Source organism: Pyrgilauda ruficollis, unplaced genomic scaffold (assembly GCF_017590135.1).
Source record: "Pyrgilauda ruficollis isolate IOZ18807 unplaced genomic scaffold, ASM1759013v1 scaffold15, whole genome shotgun sequence".
NCBI lineage: Eukaryota > Metazoa > Chordata > Aves > Passeriformes > Passeridae > Pyrgilauda > Pyrgilauda ruficollis.
Genome location: NW_024513654.1, coordinates 14,052,064 through 14,070,024, shown reverse-complemented (window position 1 = coordinate 14,070,024; position 17,961 = coordinate 14,052,064). Strand labels below are relative to the sequence as shown.

General features: G+C 54.4%; 1 protein-coding gene across 1 annotated transcript; it reads right to left on the bottom strand.

Annotated features, from left to right (window-relative positions):
• Positions 1-88: 88 nt before the first annotated feature.
• Positions 89-17,187, bottom strand: ABCC2 (ATP binding cassette subfamily C member 2). Its single transcript, XM_041461035.1, has 31 exons — positions 16,934-17,187; positions 16,357-16,479; positions 15,209-15,343; positions 14,686-14,808; positions 14,314-14,369; positions 13,898-14,129; positions 13,105-13,289; positions 12,376-12,553; positions 11,638-11,892; positions 11,093-11,158; positions 10,522-10,659; positions 10,040-10,186; positions 9,689-9,777; positions 9,537-9,599; positions 9,220-9,346; positions 8,876-9,052; positions 8,602-8,769; positions 8,117-8,303; positions 7,140-7,272; positions 6,615-6,714; positions 6,161-6,380; positions 5,534-5,688; positions 4,008-4,163; positions 3,708-3,907; positions 2,948-3,074; positions 2,430-2,531; positions 2,188-2,331; positions 1,792-1,950; positions 1,396-1,562; positions 846-1,040; positions 89-435 (listed from the first exon to the last, which is right to left on the bottom strand). The coding sequence occupies exons 1-31, from the start codon at positions 16,988-16,990 to the stop codon at positions 306-308; spliced, it is 4,494 nt and encodes a 1,497-aa protein (XP_041316969.1). The 5' UTR covers positions 16,991-17,187; the 3' UTR covers positions 89-305.
• Positions 17,188-17,961: the final 774 nt, after the last annotated feature.

The following is a 17,961-nucleotide window of genomic DNA, read 5'->3' as shown; positions in this document are numbered from 1 at the left end:
AAACTAAGATCACCCCCACTGGAGGTCATGATCTCCCTGCCTGGCAGATAGCTTTTCGCCTCTATCCTGGAATAAATTATGCAGCTCCAGACCCTTGTGTGTACAGCAGGTAGGATGTGGTAGTAAGGTTAACAGTTCGCTCAAGTCCAGATGCTCAGTCTCTGGACAACCAGAGAAGCCACCCTCTTGCTTCCCTGCTGCAGAGAGGCCAATTCCTGGGCAGCTTGGCTGTGGGAGACACCAGTGCCCGCAGGGTGAGTGGCAGCAGGAGGAGCTGTCTCACAGCCGGCCCTGCAGCACTCTGCCTACAGGGCGGTGGTTTCTGCAGCAGTGATGCCGGCGTCCTTTGCCATGGCGGAGAAGAAGCCCTGCTTCATGAGCAGCTCCTCGGGACTGTCGAATTCCACAATCTGCCCAGCATGCAGCACCATCACCCTGGCAGAAGGGAACATGGCCTCAGCTCCCAGGATCCGAGTGGATAGTGCAGCCCACCGAACCCTTGCTCCTCCTAAGCCACTTTATGTGGTTCTCTCAGCAGTGGCGAGGGCACAGCCCTCCTCCCTGTGTTATGGGTCACGCACATAAGGTGTCAACAGCAAATGCTTCTGTGGTCTGCTGCTGTAAAGAAGGATCCCAAAAAATGTTTCTCCCGCAAAGGCAGCACTTCTGCATGGGCATCTGTACTATCCTTCTGTTCTCTTCACCACTGTGTATTACTGCCCCAGGCTCTGCATCCACCCCTGCCCCTCTGGCTGCATTCTCACTTCCACTGCTGTCCACCTCTCACCCCATCCCAGGAGTCCAGATCCCCATTCCCTTTGCTCTGCATTATTGTCCCATGGTACCTGTTGCTGTCCATGATGGTGTGGAGGCGATGGGCAATAGTAAGGACAGTGCAGTCAGCAAATGCACTCCGGATTGTTGTCTGGATTAAATGATCAGTTTCCAGATCTACGGCTGCTGTTGCTTCATCCAGGATGAGGATCTTGGCTTTGCGGAGAAGGGCCCGAGCCAAGCACACAAGCTGCCTCTGCCCAACACTGGGATGAGATGAAGAGCAGGAGTTACTAGACCGACACTAGCAGACCTTCTGCAAGCCTACTGCGTCTTGCTGCTCTGACCCCAACACTGTCCCTGGCCTTTCCCCACTGACCATCTGCCCCCCTGAGCACCACGTCCCTCAGCATATTACTCTCTGGGCCAACACAGAAGGGTTGGCTCACACTAGCTCCCTAAGAGCCTTGACTCTTCGGCCATTTTCTTTCATCTTCACTTCCCAGAAGCTTCTGTGCATCATCCCTGGACAGCCACTTTGCTGGAGGCTGCTGTTCCAGGCTGGTCCCTGGGATCTAGAGAAGGAAGGGGAGCTGGGCCTGCATCCGCTCCTCTGCTCACCTCAGGTTCTCCCCTGCCTCGGTCACGAGATGCAGCAGCCTCTCGGGAAGGCCTTGCACGTATGTCTTCAGGTGAGCCAGCTCCAAGGCCTTCCAGATCTCCTCGTCTGAGTACTGGTCAAAGGGGTCCAGGTTCATCCGCAAGGTTCCAGTGAAGAGCACAGGGTCCTGCCAGGGGCAGCACCATGTTCAGCCCCACCACAGCCATTTAGCTGGGCCAATGGTTCCTGGCCTCCAAGTGTGGCCACATCCTGCTCACACCACTGCCTACAGCTGGCAGGGGATGTGGTGACAGCCTGCTCACAGGCCTTTGGCATGTCCACAGCACCCAGGGACACACTGAGGCCATGCAGGGGCCCTGCAGCAGTGGGATGTGGAAAGGTGGGGATCAGCTCACCTGGGGGATGATGGTGAGGTTGTTGCGCAGGTCGTGGAGGCCAATTGTTGCTATGTCCACGTCGTCAATGATGATCTTCCCTCCAGCCGCCTCCAGCACCCGGAACAGGCAGTTGGTGAGGGAGGATTTTCCAGCCCCGGTCCGGCCCACAACCCCAACCTGTGGAAGAAGCTTTTTAGACCAGCTGACAGGGCTGTAGAAAGATGCTCTCCATCTTGGTCTGGTGGGCCTTCCTGCCCTTACCATCACCCAGACTGTCTGCTTAGGTTCCTTTCCTGCAGCTCAAGTCCCCAGGAGCCACATCCCATCACCATCCCACCCCAGCGCACAGACTGAAGCCGAGAAGAAACAATTTTAACAGAGTCCCTGTAAAGAGCATAGTGAGGGCAGAGGCACCTTCTCAGTGCTCCCAATATTACAGGTGATCCCCTGAAGAACCAGGTCCAGTTCAGGTCGGTAGCGAACTTTGTAGTCAATGAACTGGATCTCGCCTCTGCTGGGCCAGCCACGTGGTGGACGATTTTTTGTCACCCATGGAGCCTGGGGGAGGGCACAGGAGCGTTAGGGGGGTTCACTCTGCAATGCTGACTAGCACCAAGCTGTGCAGCAGGTGTTTGCCCAGACCCTGGATTCCTCACCTCATTCTTCACCGTCATGTACTCATGGACCCGCTCCACAGCCACAATGTTGGTCTCCAGCTCCGAAGATGTCCGCACCAGCCAGTTCAGTGTCTGGGTCACCTGCATGGCAGAATCAGAGGGTGCAGAGCTTAGTGGCACCCAGGAAAAACCACCTCCCACCTCAGCCCAGGGAATCATCCTGGGCATGAGCATACCTGGCATGGCCCCTAATCATGGTCACTGCTGAGACACAGCCCACCTCTCCCCAGGCCACCTCTCCCCAGCCCTTCAAAAACTTTGCTGCAGCATCTCTAATCCACAGCAGGGCCATATTCCTCCCCATGGCAGCAAATATCCTACTCAGACTGGGATGAATATGTGCCTCCCGCTCTATAGCCAATCCCCAGGTGATGGGATACCCCAGATAATCCCATTTCCATGGAACAGAGCTGGTGGCAGGGCAGCACCCTGCCAGCAGCCCAAAGCTCCCAGAGACAGCCCTGTCCTGGAAGGAGAAAATGCTTTCAGTGACTCACATTGAGAGCAGAGGAGACAGAAAGACCCACGATGCCACCCTCCAAAGTGCCCTTTGCAATCACTGCCAGCAGTGCAGAGAAGAAGACCACCAGGCTCCCAACGAACTCCAGACGGATGGCCAGCCACCTGCACCAGGAGAGGACGGCTGAAGGGCAGTGAGAGCCAGGAAGGCATCTGCCTGTGCCCAACACACAGCCCACCAGTAACAGCACACTGCACCAGCATCCCTCCCAGGCAGCCACGAGCCCAGTGCTGTGCACACTGCACACAACAGTGCATGTACACAGCGGGTCATTTGTGGCCAATTCTGCAAGCAGGTTCATTTATGTCAGTCCATGTCCCACACATAACCTCCTGTGCTGGTAATGCTGTGTATCAGAAGGGCCCCAAACATTTAACCCTCAAACACCCAAATCATTTACCAGTAAGATTCAAAACCAGAAAGTGCCCGCATTGCACTCCTGCTGTGCCTGGAGGATGACCCTGTTCCCAGAACTAACCAAGAGCATCTCAGCCCTTGACTGCACAGCTACCCTGCCCAGCCTCTGGACACTTTGTAGGGGAGAATACTTTGGCATTCAAAATCACCCTAAATGCCCTACTGCCACAGATGGTGCCCCTATCCTAAACTGCTCCAGTAGCTACACAATGCTGAGATCAAGAGGGAGGACTGCAGGATCCCAGGGATCTCTCTCAGGACCCAGAAGCCATGGGCAGAAGTGCTGCAAGCTGTGCTGTGGCATAAGTGGTAAAACTCACCTATTTGATACTATCCAGGAATAAACACTTTTCTGATTTATGTCCATGGTGACCTCATTTTGCTTCAGGAAGCGTTCTTGGTGTCCATAGGCCCGGATCACAGAAAGGCCTGACACCGTCTCACCAAAGTGGGAGTAGATGGGAGACCTGGTGACAGAGTCCAGACGCCTCAGCTGGCGTGACGTGGAGATGTAGAAGCGCTGAAACGAGCGACAGACTGGTTATCAACACAAAGCCCAGCAGCCACCAAGATACTGCTCTCTGCAGGGCAGAAGCTTCTCTCAGGGCCCAGGTTCTCACCAGCACAAAATAGTAGAAGATGCTCAAGGGAACGATGACGACAGCGAAGAATGGAGTGGCCAGGCAGATCACAATCAGTGTGCTAATGATGCCCATTAAACAGGAGATCCAGCTGCGGAAGGACGTGGGAATGGTCTCATCTACCGTGAAGATGTCCTGCAGCACATAAAAAAGTATAGAGAAGCAGTCAGTGACCCCAGAGAGAAGCAGATGCCCAAGGGCCCCATACACACAGGGTTCCTACACACTTCTGTGGTAACACAGTGCCAGACACTTGCAAAAATATCAGATCATCCTGAATTGGTGTTATGGTCACAACCTCATTTAGGGCCACAGTTCTTAGCTTGTGAACAGCTGAGTTAACAGAGAAACTTGTAGGTCCATAGTTTGTGGTATTTGGGAGTGGGGCTACAGCCGAGCCTCATCCCTAATGGGCTACAGCTGTGAAAAACAGGTGAGCAGCATTGAAGGTAATGAGACATGGAGTGCCAAAGTGCACTGACCAATCACCAAAGGGTAAAGAGGACACACAGTGTTAAGGGTGTAAGATAAAGGGCATAAAAGTTTGGCTAAAGAACACAAAGAGCAGGTGCTTGCAGCCTTCTGAAGTGATGTGATGTTACAGTGTATGGGCAGACACCTGAAGCCTCCTGATGTGGCATGGTGTTACTTTGTTTGGGCCAATGCCTAAAGCTTTCTGAAATTGTATGGTGATGCTCTGTGCATCGTGGCCCTCTCACCTGCAGCGTATGTTTTAACAAAAATTTCCTATAATATTCCCCTGTTACACAGGTCAGCTTTAAGAACTGCATCTTCATCAGGAGCTAGGATGCAGGAGCAGTAAATGAAGCAAAAAGAGGGACAGGGCAAGCTCCAGGTCCATGCAGGTGCACCCAGGTCTCCAGCTGGTCCTTATCCATCTCCTAGCCAGGCACCACATACGCCCTCAACTCAGTGTAAACCCAAGCTCATAGGCTTAATTTTAAGAAGAAATTTAATTCCCAAAATTCAATAGATGGTACCAAAGGAAGAAGTGGAGACACAGCACACTTGAAATTACCTGTTTGTATTTTCCCTCCTTTCTCATTTTCTCTTTGTTTTTGACCTTCACTTAGATAGAAAAGATTGTAGATTTTGCTGTACGTCTATAAATAGAAGGACTTCTCATTGTGGGACGTGAGCTCTGGGCTCTTATCTCTCTTAGTCATCTACTATGGACTCTCTTCTGTTTGTCCACATCCTTCTTGCCCAGGTGACTCCAAACAGGACACAGTACCCAGGTGTAAGCTCCTCAGCACTGAGCAGAGGAGGTAACAACTTCCTGTGATTTGCCACACCGTCTCTCTAAGAGAGCCCAGGATGAGGTTTGGCTCACGGTCAGCCTTGCATCCCCATGTCCCTTCCTGGCCTTTACCTGGGCTCCGCTGTGCAGTGCTCAACAGGAGCAGGGTTATGCCACTACCCAACCTTATGCAGATGTGGTGGGACAAACAAACACCTCCTGCGTGCTGGGGGTGCTCTCTTACCTTGGCAAACCTGTTGACGATGCGGCCGATGGGGGTGGTGTCGAAGAAGCTCATGGGCGCGCGCAGGATGTTGCTGAGCAGCTGCTGGTGCATGACCCGGGAGGCTCGCATGGCGCCCCGGGCAGACAGTATGGTTGCAAAGAGCAGGAAGATGGCTGCAAGGAGAGCACAGGGCTGTCACCAGCTCATGGCTGGGTAACACTGGCCCCAGGTATCCTTTGGTGTGATGGACACACCAAGCAGTGCCAAGCCAGCAGCTCTGCAGCAAGCCGCTGGGATAATCCTGCATCCCACCTTCTTGGGAGGCCCCAGAAACTGCGTGCCAGCACAGTGGAGGAACACTAACCCTATTGGAAAGCCTTGGACCCTAGCACTATGTCTAATCTGATTAAAGAAAATGATCTTAAACTGAGGGGGCAACACAGGCTTGGGACAATTTATGCTGCTTTCAGACTGGAGTGTGTCCATAATTCAGCCAGGGGCTGGAAGGAAGGCAGCAGCAGGCAAATTAACAAAATGCTGGGTCCCCTGCTCCTTACCGCACTGCTGGCTGCAGGCCGTGCAAGTCATATCCCTCCTGGACCGCACAAATGCAGTGAGTGGGAACTGCTGTCCTCCCACACTCACCTTGTGACACCCCCAGCGCCCCAAAGACACCGATCCGCAGGTCCCGCCGCTGCGTGGGATAGGTCTGGTTCTGATAGCGCACCGAGTCGTCGGTCCAGTCACTGAGCCACAGGTTGCTCCCGATGTAGGCAACGTACTGTCCAACGTAGCCCATGATGATCCAGAAGGTGAAGCACCAGCCAACGGCACGCAGGTACCGCACGTACATGGAGAACTTCACCTGTGGACCAATTGAGCCCATCAGACCACAGCAATGACACCCAGCACAGCCTTGGGACTCCACCTTGCTGCCCACAGTGCTCCCCTCCACCACCCCACCCACCAGTCCCAGGCAGCTCTGTCTCCTTCGTGTCTCTTGGCTGTGGAAGCCCACAGCAGCTTCTCTGAGCCACGGTCAGGGTCGGGCAGCACTTAGCCAGGGCAGCACAGTGCTTCATCCCTTCATCCTCCTCACCCTGCCGGTTTCCACAGCTTCTTTCTCGATCAGTTTCTGTCCTTTCTTTGGGGGCTTCTCCTGGGCCTTCTTCTGGGAACTGGTGCTCCTTTTACTAAGGCTGCAGGGAAGTGATGAGTACCATTAGTCACAGGGTGTTGGATTGGTCCCAATCTCCTGGGGGTCCATCCCTGTGCTGCACTGGGTCTTCAGTGGTGGAGTCCTCTGGAAAATAATGTGCTAACTGGGGCAGCTTTGAGCAAGCCTTGTGAAAGCACTAGGTATGTGCAGCCATAAAATTAAAGTCTCATTCCCAAAGGCAAAACTAGCCCTCAGCACGAGTTTCAGGGAAGACTGCAGAGTAAGGCTGTGGCACACTGGTGTGAGTAAAGGCAAAATCAGATGCTCCTGACCCAGAGCAGCTTGTGGTAGGAGCAGGCAGGGAGGCTCCCAGCTGGAACTCCCTGGGAAGCCCCCAGATCCCTGTCTCTGAGGGAGCAGTGCATGTGGCAGGAGAAAGAGCTGAGAGCTCAGGTCATGGCCCACCTGCGACTCAATTTTCTCTGATGGATGCTGGCCTCTCTCTTCAGCGTCATAGTCACCACATCTTCAGTGTGGTCCTCCATGCAAGGATCAACAGCTTCATCAGCCTCCTCTTCATTCCCAGCTAAAGCAACAGCTACAAGCACAGGGATGAGGGAAGGTAGAGTCAGGCACTGAGGAAAGAGCAGACCCCATACACCACACCCCTGCTCTGTGCCGTACCCCAGGCCTAGGCTCTGTCCTAACACCACGTATCACACCTTCTCCAACCTTGCTGCAAGACCAGCACAGCAGGAGGAGGAAGAAATGCATTCTGCTGGAGGGAGAACTGATAGGGGACATAGGGCTAAAGGCCTGCACAGAGGCAATCCCTCCTGCTGACTTCTTCCAGCACCACTGGCCACCTCAAGCAGAGGATTTGTGCTAGTTTAGTAGGTGCAAAATCTGACAGGTCATATCACTCCCGCTCAGAAGCGTCTCCTTGAGCAGGTGGAGGTGGGCCCTGTGAAGAATACTGGGAATAGCCAGGCTGCAGCTAGACAATTGGGCTGAGCTCTGACAGGGTAAGCACCCACCTGACCTAACACTACTCCTCCCCATAGCACTGGGGGACATGATAAAGATGAAATATTATCCAGTGGGATGTTTAGAACAAACCAAAGGATCTTTCTGACCCCAGCATCACAAAAATATGGAGCCTGTTGCCACATAAGATTTTAAGACCCATAACAAATGAACTAAAAAGGGAGTAAAAAAGTTAAACGGGTCCTCTGCTGGATGCTCAACATAATGCCTGAATGCAAATCTTAGTCAGGAGGTTACTGTGCTGCTGATTGCCAGAGGCTAAGAAGGATTTACAGCAGTCACCATTGGTGCTTGGGCTGGATAGGGCCAGGTCAGGCTGACACATCAGACCTTCATATCCCCAAGACACGTGCACAGCCACTCTAACAGCCACAGCCCCACTGTGTTCCCAGTACCTGCAGTATTTTCCTCTGAAACATCCTCCTCCTGATTTCCATACAAGTTCAGGAACTGAGCAAAGGCCCCCTTGTTTGCAAGCAGGGTGCTGTAGGAGCCATGCTCAGACACTGCTCCTGCTGTCAGCACCACAATGTTATCGACCTGGGGCAGGAAACTGATACTGTGCGTCACCAAGATCCGTGTCTGCAACAAAGGGGTTGCAGGGTAGTAATCATCAGAGCACCCCTCATCCCCAACCATGGGTCTGCAGGCTCTCCATCTCCCACTTGGGGACTTGTCTGCTTAGCAATCCCTGGCTATGAGGACACAGGGTACCCCTCTGGGAAATCCTGGGGCCTCTCCTGCCTGCTGCAGCCCCATGTGAAATCTGCAGGATTCCTCTCTGGCCCAGGCAAGCAACCTCAGACTTCCTCGGACAGCTAACACCACACCAGTGCCACTCCTGCCTGGCTGGGGGTTTGCTGAAGGGATGGGTGCTCACCTTCTTTTGCAGCAGCCCTTTTGGCCCCAGCACGTGCTCAAAGAGGTACTTGCCCACGTGGGCATCCACGGCAGAGAGCGGATCATCCAGGACGTAGATGTCTGCATTGCTGTACACCGCCCGCGCCAGGCTGACCCGCTGCTTCTGGCCCCCACTCAGGTTGATTCCCTGGAAGGAAGGGAAGGACCTCCCTGGACATGGGGCTGGCACAGGGCAACAGCTCTGACCTCTGCTGCAGGTGCTATTGGAAACCCATGGTGCCCGGGGCTGATACCTTCTCTCCAATCTCTGTCTGGTCACCTGCAGGCAGCAATTCCAGGTCTGGAAGGAGGGCGCAAGCCTTGAGGACCTGCTGATACCTGGCTTCATCCAGTTCCGACCCAAAAATGATGTTGTCTTTGAGTGTGGCATTCTGGATCCAGGCCTGCTGGGGGACATAGGCCAGGGAGCCCTGGCAGAAGAGACAAGAACAGCTACGTGTCAGGGATAAGCCTGAGCACTGACACCTCCCGCAGCCTGTCCTTGCCCTGAGCCACCACTCTGGGACAGTCCTGCTCTACTTCGCTGCTGAGCTCCCAGGCAGCCCCAAAGCCCTGTGCACCAGCTGGCTTCTCTCACCTGGATGTTGATGTGTCCCTTGATATTCTCCATCTCCCCGAGCATGGCTGACACCAGCGAAGATTTGCCTGAGCCCACAGTCCCCACCACAGCCACCAGGCTCCCAGGCGTGATGTCCAGGGTGACACTGCAAAGACACGAGGGCTGAGGAAGCAGCGCTGCCACGTCCCCCGTCAGTTCCTGGGTGGGACAGGGCAGTGTCTCTGGGACACTCATGCCTAGCAGCACTGTGAGAGGTGATGGCCCTCCCCAGCTAATGACACAGAAAGCCTCCCCCTCCCCAGCCCTCTGCCCCTGATGTGGCACAGAGCACTCACTCTCTTATGGCAGCGTTGCCATCCTGCTCCCAGGCAAAGGTGGCCTCCGAGAAACGCACAGCACTGCCTGCCAGAGAGACATGTCCCTCAGAGAGGGGAAAGGCCAGGGCTGGGCCAGCCTGAGGCCCACGGAGAGTAATCTGGAGGTTCACCTGCCTGCAATGGGGTTGTGGTGGATAGCTGAAGTGTCCAGGTCCTCTCCACTCAGGTAGCGCTCCAGCCTCTCAGTGGACACATTGGTCTGCCATGGTAGAAAGAGGATGAGGATGGCACATGGGCATGGGTGGGCTGGCAGGAGCCCCTAAGCAGAGCACCACATCACAGTCCCCACCCAATCTCTGGGCCCCAAACTGTGTTATGCATGTGAGTCCTGTCCCACCCCACTGCCCTCAGAGCACTGTGCACTGACCCCTGGGGGTCCATCACACACCTGAGCCCCATCTGCTGGTTTGGACAGAGGTCACAGGATCACCCTACACCCCCTGCCCTACGTGAGGCCTGACCTGCACCAGGGAGGAGATGACCATGGGCAGCGTGGCCATGGGGAAGCGCAGCACATTGAAAAGGGAGATGGCAGTGAAGGCCTTCTGTGCATCCAAGATGTTGTTCTCATCCACAAGCACATAGACAGCAAAGCTTGCCAAGGAGACCTAGGACAGATATAAGGGAAAGCCACCATCAGTGTGTTTGTGTGCAGCCCCGGCCCTCAAACTACCCCAAGGCCTCAGCAGTGCCTTTGTGCTGGGAACCTGTTCCCCTCCTGCTTCTGTTCTCCTTTGGGCCCCATTTCACCACCCAGATGGGATCCTTTTCCACCACAGCTCTCCTGCCAGCAACCAGAACCACAATCTATATCCACCAGCCAGCCCCTTCCTCGCTGCAGAAACACTGCAGCTGAGGTTCCAAATATTTCCCATCCCCTTGGCCACAGCCCAGCCCCAGCTCAGAGGAAGGGACCCCCCTCCCCAGGGCTGTTGTCACTCACCAGGGAAGGAGCACATGTGAACACGAAGACAGAGACTGATTGCAGGTAACCAAAGTTCACCAAGTTCTTGAGCTCACGTCCCCGGATCTCATTAACTCTCTTCTCAAAGGAGGGCTCCCAGGCAAAAAGCTTCAGGATCTGCAGGATGAGCAGGGTGAGTGGATGCTGGTCTCACAGGAATGCCCACCTCCACACTCAGCTCACTGGATTGCTCAGAAGCCTACTTGGCCACTGCATCTCCCCTCTCCTGTCCTGCTTATAGCATTTCCCCACTGCACTCCCTCAATCTCAGCTTACAGGTCACTGCCAGCTCCTCTATCACCATGCCACTACCACAGCCATCCAGAAAACCCTCTCTGGGCTCCCAAGTCTTAGTCCAAGTATCCAGAGCTCTTCCCCAGCCAACTTTTCAAAAGATGAGGCAGCCAAGGAATTGCTGAGACCCAGACACAGGGCCCCCAAGCTAGACTAACACTGGTGCTGTAGGGTTATAGAGGTGTGCTGCCTCCAGGTACAGTGCACCAAGAAGAGGGGTGCAGCAGCTGCCCAGAGTCTCCACTCCACTGCCCACCTTGATTCCATTGAGGATTTCAGTCATTATTTTCATGCGTTCGTCCTTGTCCTTCATGCTCCTCTCCTACAAAGAGAAGAGCCAGACATCACCTGAACCACCAGCTCACCCTTGGAAATACATCTGGGCTGCCACAGGGAAGGGAAGGATGGGCTCCACAGCCCAGAGAAGTCATCCCATGAAGCTGAGTCTTTGCTCCCTGTGGCCCTGGGCAAGTTGGGGAAAAACACCACCCTGCTGTCAAGTAGAAGCTAAAGCTTTATCTTATGGGTGGCAATATCTCATTTTTAGCCCTCAAGGCTGTGCCCAGTCTGGTTCAAGTTCAGCTGTGATGGTAGAACAGATCTCACCTATCTCCAGCTCATGGCAGCTGATCACCTCTGGCTCAGGCTAGAGGCACCCCCAGCCCAAGTGAGACCAACTTCCTGGGCTGGGAAAGATCCAGAGCACAAAAGCAAAGGGTAGGGAGTGTGGCAAATGATAGAAGGGAGCAACAGTGGGGTTGGATGTGGGAGACCAGGGAGGATATTGCACCCACCACTGACCTGAATGGTTTTGGCCTTGGCAACCAGGAAGGCATTTATGGGGAGGAGCAGCAACAAGGCTGCAATGCCAGCCAAAACAGAGGGGCCCAGCTCTCCCCAGAGGAAGACAATGGACAGGATAATTTGCAGGGGGGATGACCACAGCTGGTGAATAAAGTTGGCCAAGTCCATGAACCTCTGGGCATCAGCTGACATCAGATTCACAGTCTCCCCCACTGTGGACTCCTTGCGGGTAGCTCCGGACATGGTGAGCGACTGGAAAGAGAAAGTACAGTCAGCACAAGCCAGGCTGGGAGCAGCCCTGCTGCCAGCAGCATGGCTCAGAGCAGGGAATTAGCAGACCAGGCTGAAACCACTTCTGGGTTTGCTCCTGGTGCCTCTGTACTGGGCATCAATGCTCTCCTCACTGCCTGCACGCCTGGAGCCACTGGGTGCTGGCTGCAAAGGAAAGCACCCCTGTGCAGGAATCCTAGTGGCGCCTGCCCTAGGTGTTGCACTGCTCTGAAGAGAAACCTGCCTCAGCCCCTGGTAGCTGCAAAACACATGGCTGCAGCACCCAGGTCCCAAGCAGAGCTAGGGCTCACAATGTCCTCAGTGCTGGGTGGGTGTCCCCCAAGCTCTTCCTGCACCTTCTGAAGAGGAAAGTGCACACAGCCCAGGTTGACGGGGTAGAGGGATGATTTTATCCACAGCCCAGCCTGGAGGAAGCAACAGGGATGATGGCAGGACCATACAGACCTTCTTGTAGATGGCAGCGATGAGACTGGCTCGTACATTGATGCCAAGCTGGAAGCACAAGCTAAAGTGCTGCTGCAGGCAGAGGGACTGGATCACTGCTGTCAGGAAGAGCAGGATGGCATACAAATAGCCTCGCCAGGCAAAGGAGTCCTCATCCGACACAAAGGCAATCAGCAGCCTGGCGGGGAAGGAAGCTCGTGAGACACACACCCTACTGAGACAGACCCAAGCAGGATGCTCCAAGTGAATGCAGGGGGAGCATCCTCACAAGAGTGGTGAGCAAAACCCTGCCCCAGAGAGCTGGCTGATGGTCAACAAGCTGGGAACCCTGTTCTGCCACAGACACAGCAGAGGGTCACTAATGGAAGATCATCTACAGCACAGAGACTGTGCTGCTCTGCAAAACAAACCGGGGAGGCCCGCTGGGCTGAGCTGCACTGACTCTTGGAGGGCCCCAAAGAAGAGCTATCTCCAGGGAGGGAGCAGGGCTGCACAACAGGATGCAGGGGAGCAGGGTATTACACATAAGAGCTGGCAGCCAGCTCAAATCACTTATTTGTTAAACTGTACCCAAACACATTCTCCCGTTTTTGGTGAGGGTACAAAATGTCCCCAGGGTCTGTGGCTGGGAGAGGCACACATGGAGATGGTGGGGCTGGATACAGTGCACACACTGGGAGGTGGTGGGGCTGGGTGGAAAGTCAGGACAGAGACAGAGAAAGGACTCACTTCAGCAGCTGGGGGCTGACAAACACGAGGGCATCATGCACCAGCTTGAACGCCACTGCTAGTAGGAGATTCTGCTGGAAGGTCTTGCCCAAGGTTTTCATCAACCAGCCCTTGGGGTAATCCTTGGGAGGGCCTGAGTCCTCTTTGTCTCCCTTCTTCTTCTTCTTCTTTGGCTGCTTCTCCTCCTAGAAGGAAGCCCACACAGCAGTGAGGGAGCTGGCTGTGCAGGTGTCCTGCATCTGGAAGGATGCTTCAGGGCAGCACCTCACTGACCCCAGATCAGGTATCCTGAACAAAGCCTTGGCTTTAGCTCCTGTCACGCTGCCTTTCACTGATCTCTGCTTATGTCATACACACCCAGGATTAGCATCTTCTCTTTTGTACCAAAGACAATTGTTAAAACCCAAACCAGCCTGAACCTCTCAGGCCAAACATCAGGCAAAAATCCTGAAGAATCTGAGCCCAGGGGTGGTCACAGAATGATGTTCCCTCTGACCTCCTTGCTGGAAAGTATCTGAGGTAGATAGACATAAGGGATCTGCTTGCACTGCAGATTTGAGGGTGTTTCCTGTCTTTATGTAAGGCAGAAAGATGGAGACAAAATAGGGGGATCTGCCAAGGACATGACAGGAAGACCCTCTCATGGTTTCCCCTATCCTTGCCCATGGTCCTGCAGGATCAAAGAAGGGAACACCCAGCAAAGGTGCTGCAGGGGAGCTGAGGTGACCCTACTCCCTGAGGCTTGACCTGGATGTCTCGTCTCATACAAGGCCAAGAGCAGGAATGGACTTACCAGCACCAGGATGTCTTGGCTCTGGGCCTTGCTCATGCTGTTCCCATGGTCTGGGCCACCTTCCTGGCGTCTCTTCTTGCGTTTCCGTTTCTCCAGTTCCGCTCTGGCCTTCTGCATCGCAGTCTTCATGTTCTTCTCAAAAGCAGTGTAAAGAGCCTTTGTCTTGTCTTTATCTTTCAATTCCCAGACATCCTCTATCTCCAAAGGCTTGCGATAGCCCTTGTAAACCATGCTGTGGGACAGAGAAATCCAATGACACTTGTTGGAGACTCCTTGCTGCAAATGCAGAGCCTTCACACCATCCTGGCCACGGCTCAGGCCGCACCCGACGTGGTGCCTCTCCCAGCCTGTGCTGCAGGCTCCCCTGAGGCACCCCTGCATTTTGCCAGCCCGACCTCCCTCAGAGCCCGGCTCACCTGCTGTACCATTCAAAGGTGATGGAGCTCAGGAAGGAGGCTGTCACCTCTGGGTTCTGTGGTACAAAGCAAATGGGGTACTGAGAGATTGTTCATCTGGGGAATGGTTTTGACAAAAGCTGCTTTAGCACCCCCCAGCCATTAAGGAGCCTCATAGGTTTCAAACCATGCCGGCTCCAGCCCCAGAAACCTCAGCTCAGAGCCAGCCTCAGCCCACCCGGGACACACATGCAGATGCCCCATGCTGCAGGCTCCAGCTCTTGCTGGGCCCTGTGCTGAAATCGTCAGGTCTTCCCAAGGAGCCTGGAGCCTACACGGAGCCTGCCCTGCCCCACACAACGCCCCAAACCCAGTCCCATGTAGTCCTCACACCTTCTTCCCGATTTCCTTTGTTTCTGGGGCAATATCTGAGAGGCCTGAGACAAGGAAGAGCAGCAGTTGGAGCCCATAGGCGATGAAGAAAAGGATAAACCGTGGCAGGTCAGAGATTGGTTCCTGCAGAAATTGAAAGCCCAGGGTTATTTCTGGGGATTGTTTCAAGGCCCCTGGTACTCAGAGATAAAATCCATCCCTTGGTTGAGCCCAACAGAGCAGTGCAAAACTCGCTCTGAGTCCTGGATCAGATTCCCTTTGCCACCTCTCCCTGCTTCTCCCTGACCTCCTCCCATAAGTGTTTAAGTGGAGAAATTGGGAAGTATAAGCTCTCCAAGACCAAAGAGACAGGATGAATTCAAACAGCAATTCCCTCTCGGGTCTCTTCTGGTTCCCCAAGGTCCCGGGGCAGCTGGGACCCCAGTGATACCACAGAGAGCTTGTCAAGAGAAGAGTCTGAAAAAGCTTTCTTTGGAGCAGAGCAAGAGCACGTTGAAGCACAGAGCTTCCTGTCAAGCTCAACCTGCAGGGCTCTCCGGACGAGCGACTGGAACGGCAGAATCCCACAGAGAAGGGAGAGGCTCCAGAAGCAGAAGAGCACCCCCGAATCTCTGCGCAAGCAGAAGCGCCGTGCATCCTGCACCAGCAGGACCATAACCTGGGGGAAAGAAAATCAGAGCTGCAGGACTAGGTCTGGCTCTAAAACTGCCTTTGGATCATGTGTCCTGGGATGCCAGCACACATGATCTGCTGGGATTCACTGCCTTGAATACCCTGAACACACCACCAACCCTTCATAAGCTTCAGAATTAATTACATAGGGCAAATGTTTACTTCAGGAAGACATCAGGTTTGAATGTACCCGACATTACAGCAGGGCACTATTACTCTTTCTAGCTGTTCTCACTCCAGATTCTCAGACATGTCAAGCCATGAGGGGTCACACCCTGTCTCCAGCACCTTGCCTCCAGACCTGGAACTGAACCCAGATCACATTCCAGCGGTGCAGCCTCTCTGGGGAGTCCCCTTGCCTTATCATCTCACATGGACTCTGCATGTGAAACTAAATGACACGGCAAAATAAGAAGGAAAGCAAAAGAAGGTCTTATTTTGCTTTTAAGTGTAGCTCCTGAGCATTTGTTAAGACTGTTAGAATACTCCACGTCACACACAAGATGTCTGTAACTGCCACGCACATATTCCATCAAGCTAATAGCCACTAGATCCTCTTCAGCCAGCTTTCTCCTCTGCCTGAGCACCCCATGGGACTTCCTGGCTGTCTGCCCAAAACTGAGCAGCAATGTAAAGGAAACTGTGAGATGTCAGAGCAGCAAGCCATGGTCTGATGTTTACCCTGCAAACAGTCCAGTGAAAAGCATGCTGCTCCTAGTAAAGTTCTGTCAGAGAGCTCACCTACACTTGCAGGCATAGAATCATCCCACTTTTAAGGATAACAGCAGTGAGCACTGTAACCAGGCACCTGCCCTCAACATATCACCCTCGTGCACCACCCACACAGGTTTGGGGCTAGTGCTACCCAATTTCCAGGCTACCCTTGCCCCACGGACACAGCTTCCCTCTGATCTCTGTGCTAGGGAAGCCTTGTTCTGCTTGGGGCTGCAGTCTCACGGTGTCCCTGTGACACACAGCACGTTCAGGCTGAGCCCTTACCCAGGTGGCGATGTACAGGCTGGGGTTGGTGTACTGCACAGCTGGCACAGCGCCCTGCTCGGCATCGACAAACGCCAGGGCCAGCCCTGCCACTGCCGTCAGCACCAGCAGAGCAGCCAGCACCTGTGGGGAGAGAGGGCCAGCCCATTGTGGACACTGGGAACCACTGGGAGACAACAGAGGTCGGCATAAAATACATCTGTACATCCTCACACCCTTTCCAACCCAGAGTTGGCCTGGGGCAGCTTTCAACCCTGTGAATGTGCCACAGCTCCACAGGAGCACTGTCATCATTTCCAGTTTGGAAGGTAGCAGCCTGCAAGAGAGGCCCCAATACACACTCTGCCCTCCCTCCCAGTGCATCCCTCCTGTTATGCCCTCTGTCCCAGACATGCCTCCTGCTGGACTCTCCTTCACATTTCTGTCCCGGATGGTTCCCTGTCCCATTGCTCCTTCCCTCCCACACTTCCCATCTCTCCATCCCACACCTGACTGTAGCACAGAGTCTTGCCACTCATACCACCAACACCTCAGGCTGCTCCAGCCTGTCATCTGGACCCCCTCAGCTCCACTCTACCTGTTTGATGATGTAGAGTTTGGTCACAGAGGATTTCTTGGCTCTGGATTTGCACATGGGCAGGAGCTGCCATGGGGCCAAAATCCAGAAGAAGCCAAGGGGGATCCAGACCAGCACAGTCTGCTGGAAGCACACCGGCAGGTCAGCATCCGGACGAGCAAGGTAGGAATCATTCTGGGGGCAGCAAGGACAGAACACCACGTCACGTGACACGGCTTGACTCTCACTTGGCACACAGGACAAGAGCCAACACTCCTATAGGTTCTGCCCACCCAGCTCCACGCCATTGCATCCCCCCTTCAACACCCACCCTCCTGACTGAGCATTTCAGCACGCGGCCATGGTCCGAGCGATATCCCCATCCCCATCTCTCTGCCTGAATGAGAGACGGCCACCCCTTGCTGGAGCCAAGCCAGCAGAAGCAGCTGAAGCTAAATCCTTCTCCAGAAGTCCGTACAGGCTGTCCTATGTTCCCAGGAAGGCAAAAACAGGAGAGAGCTCAGTCAGAGAGCTGTCACTGCCTCACTGTCTGGTATACAGTGCAGGCAGTGCACAGCACACACTGCCATGGCACTCCTGGATAAACCCCAGAACCTCTGCCAACCACCAGCACTTGGGTCTCACTGGCAGGACAGGCTGTGAGCCCTGGAATCCACTTCTCTCCCCCCACAGAGGGTGTCCTGTGCCGAGAACAGGCACTGGGGATGATGCAGTCACTCACCCAGAAGACGGAGCCGCAGAACTTCTCCAGGGCTGCTGACATAGCTCGGGGGAGAAGAAACAGCAGCTCCTTCCTCTCGCTCTGCCCAACTGAGACACCTGGGCAGATGCTTGGGATAAAAGTCCCCCCACACCCTCAAGCGGTCTTGGGACAAAAACTCTGATGACCCACAGTTACTTATTAACTCGGTGCCATTGCACAACCCTACAAACCAAAGCAGTGACCAAAAGGGCTTGGGAAGCTGCACAGCCTCAGGAGAAGGGAGGAGAGGAGGACCCAAGAAAGAGACCAAAGGGGAGATACAGAG

Excerpts from the sequence above, each read along its gene's own strand:
- ABCC2 (XM_041461035.1), bottom strand. The coding sequence starts at position 16,990 with ATGTGCAAATCCAGAGCCAAGAAATCCTCTGTGACCAAACTCTACATC. Across the intron at positions 10,187-10,521 it reads TCACATGTGCTCCTTCCCTG|GTCTCCTTGGCAAGCTTTGC; the intron begins GTGAGTGACAAC and ends TATCTGTCCTAG. Across the intron at positions 436-845 it reads ACCATCATGGACAGCAACAG|GGTGATGGTGCTGCATGCTG; the intron begins GTACCATGGGAC and ends CCCTTCTGCCAG.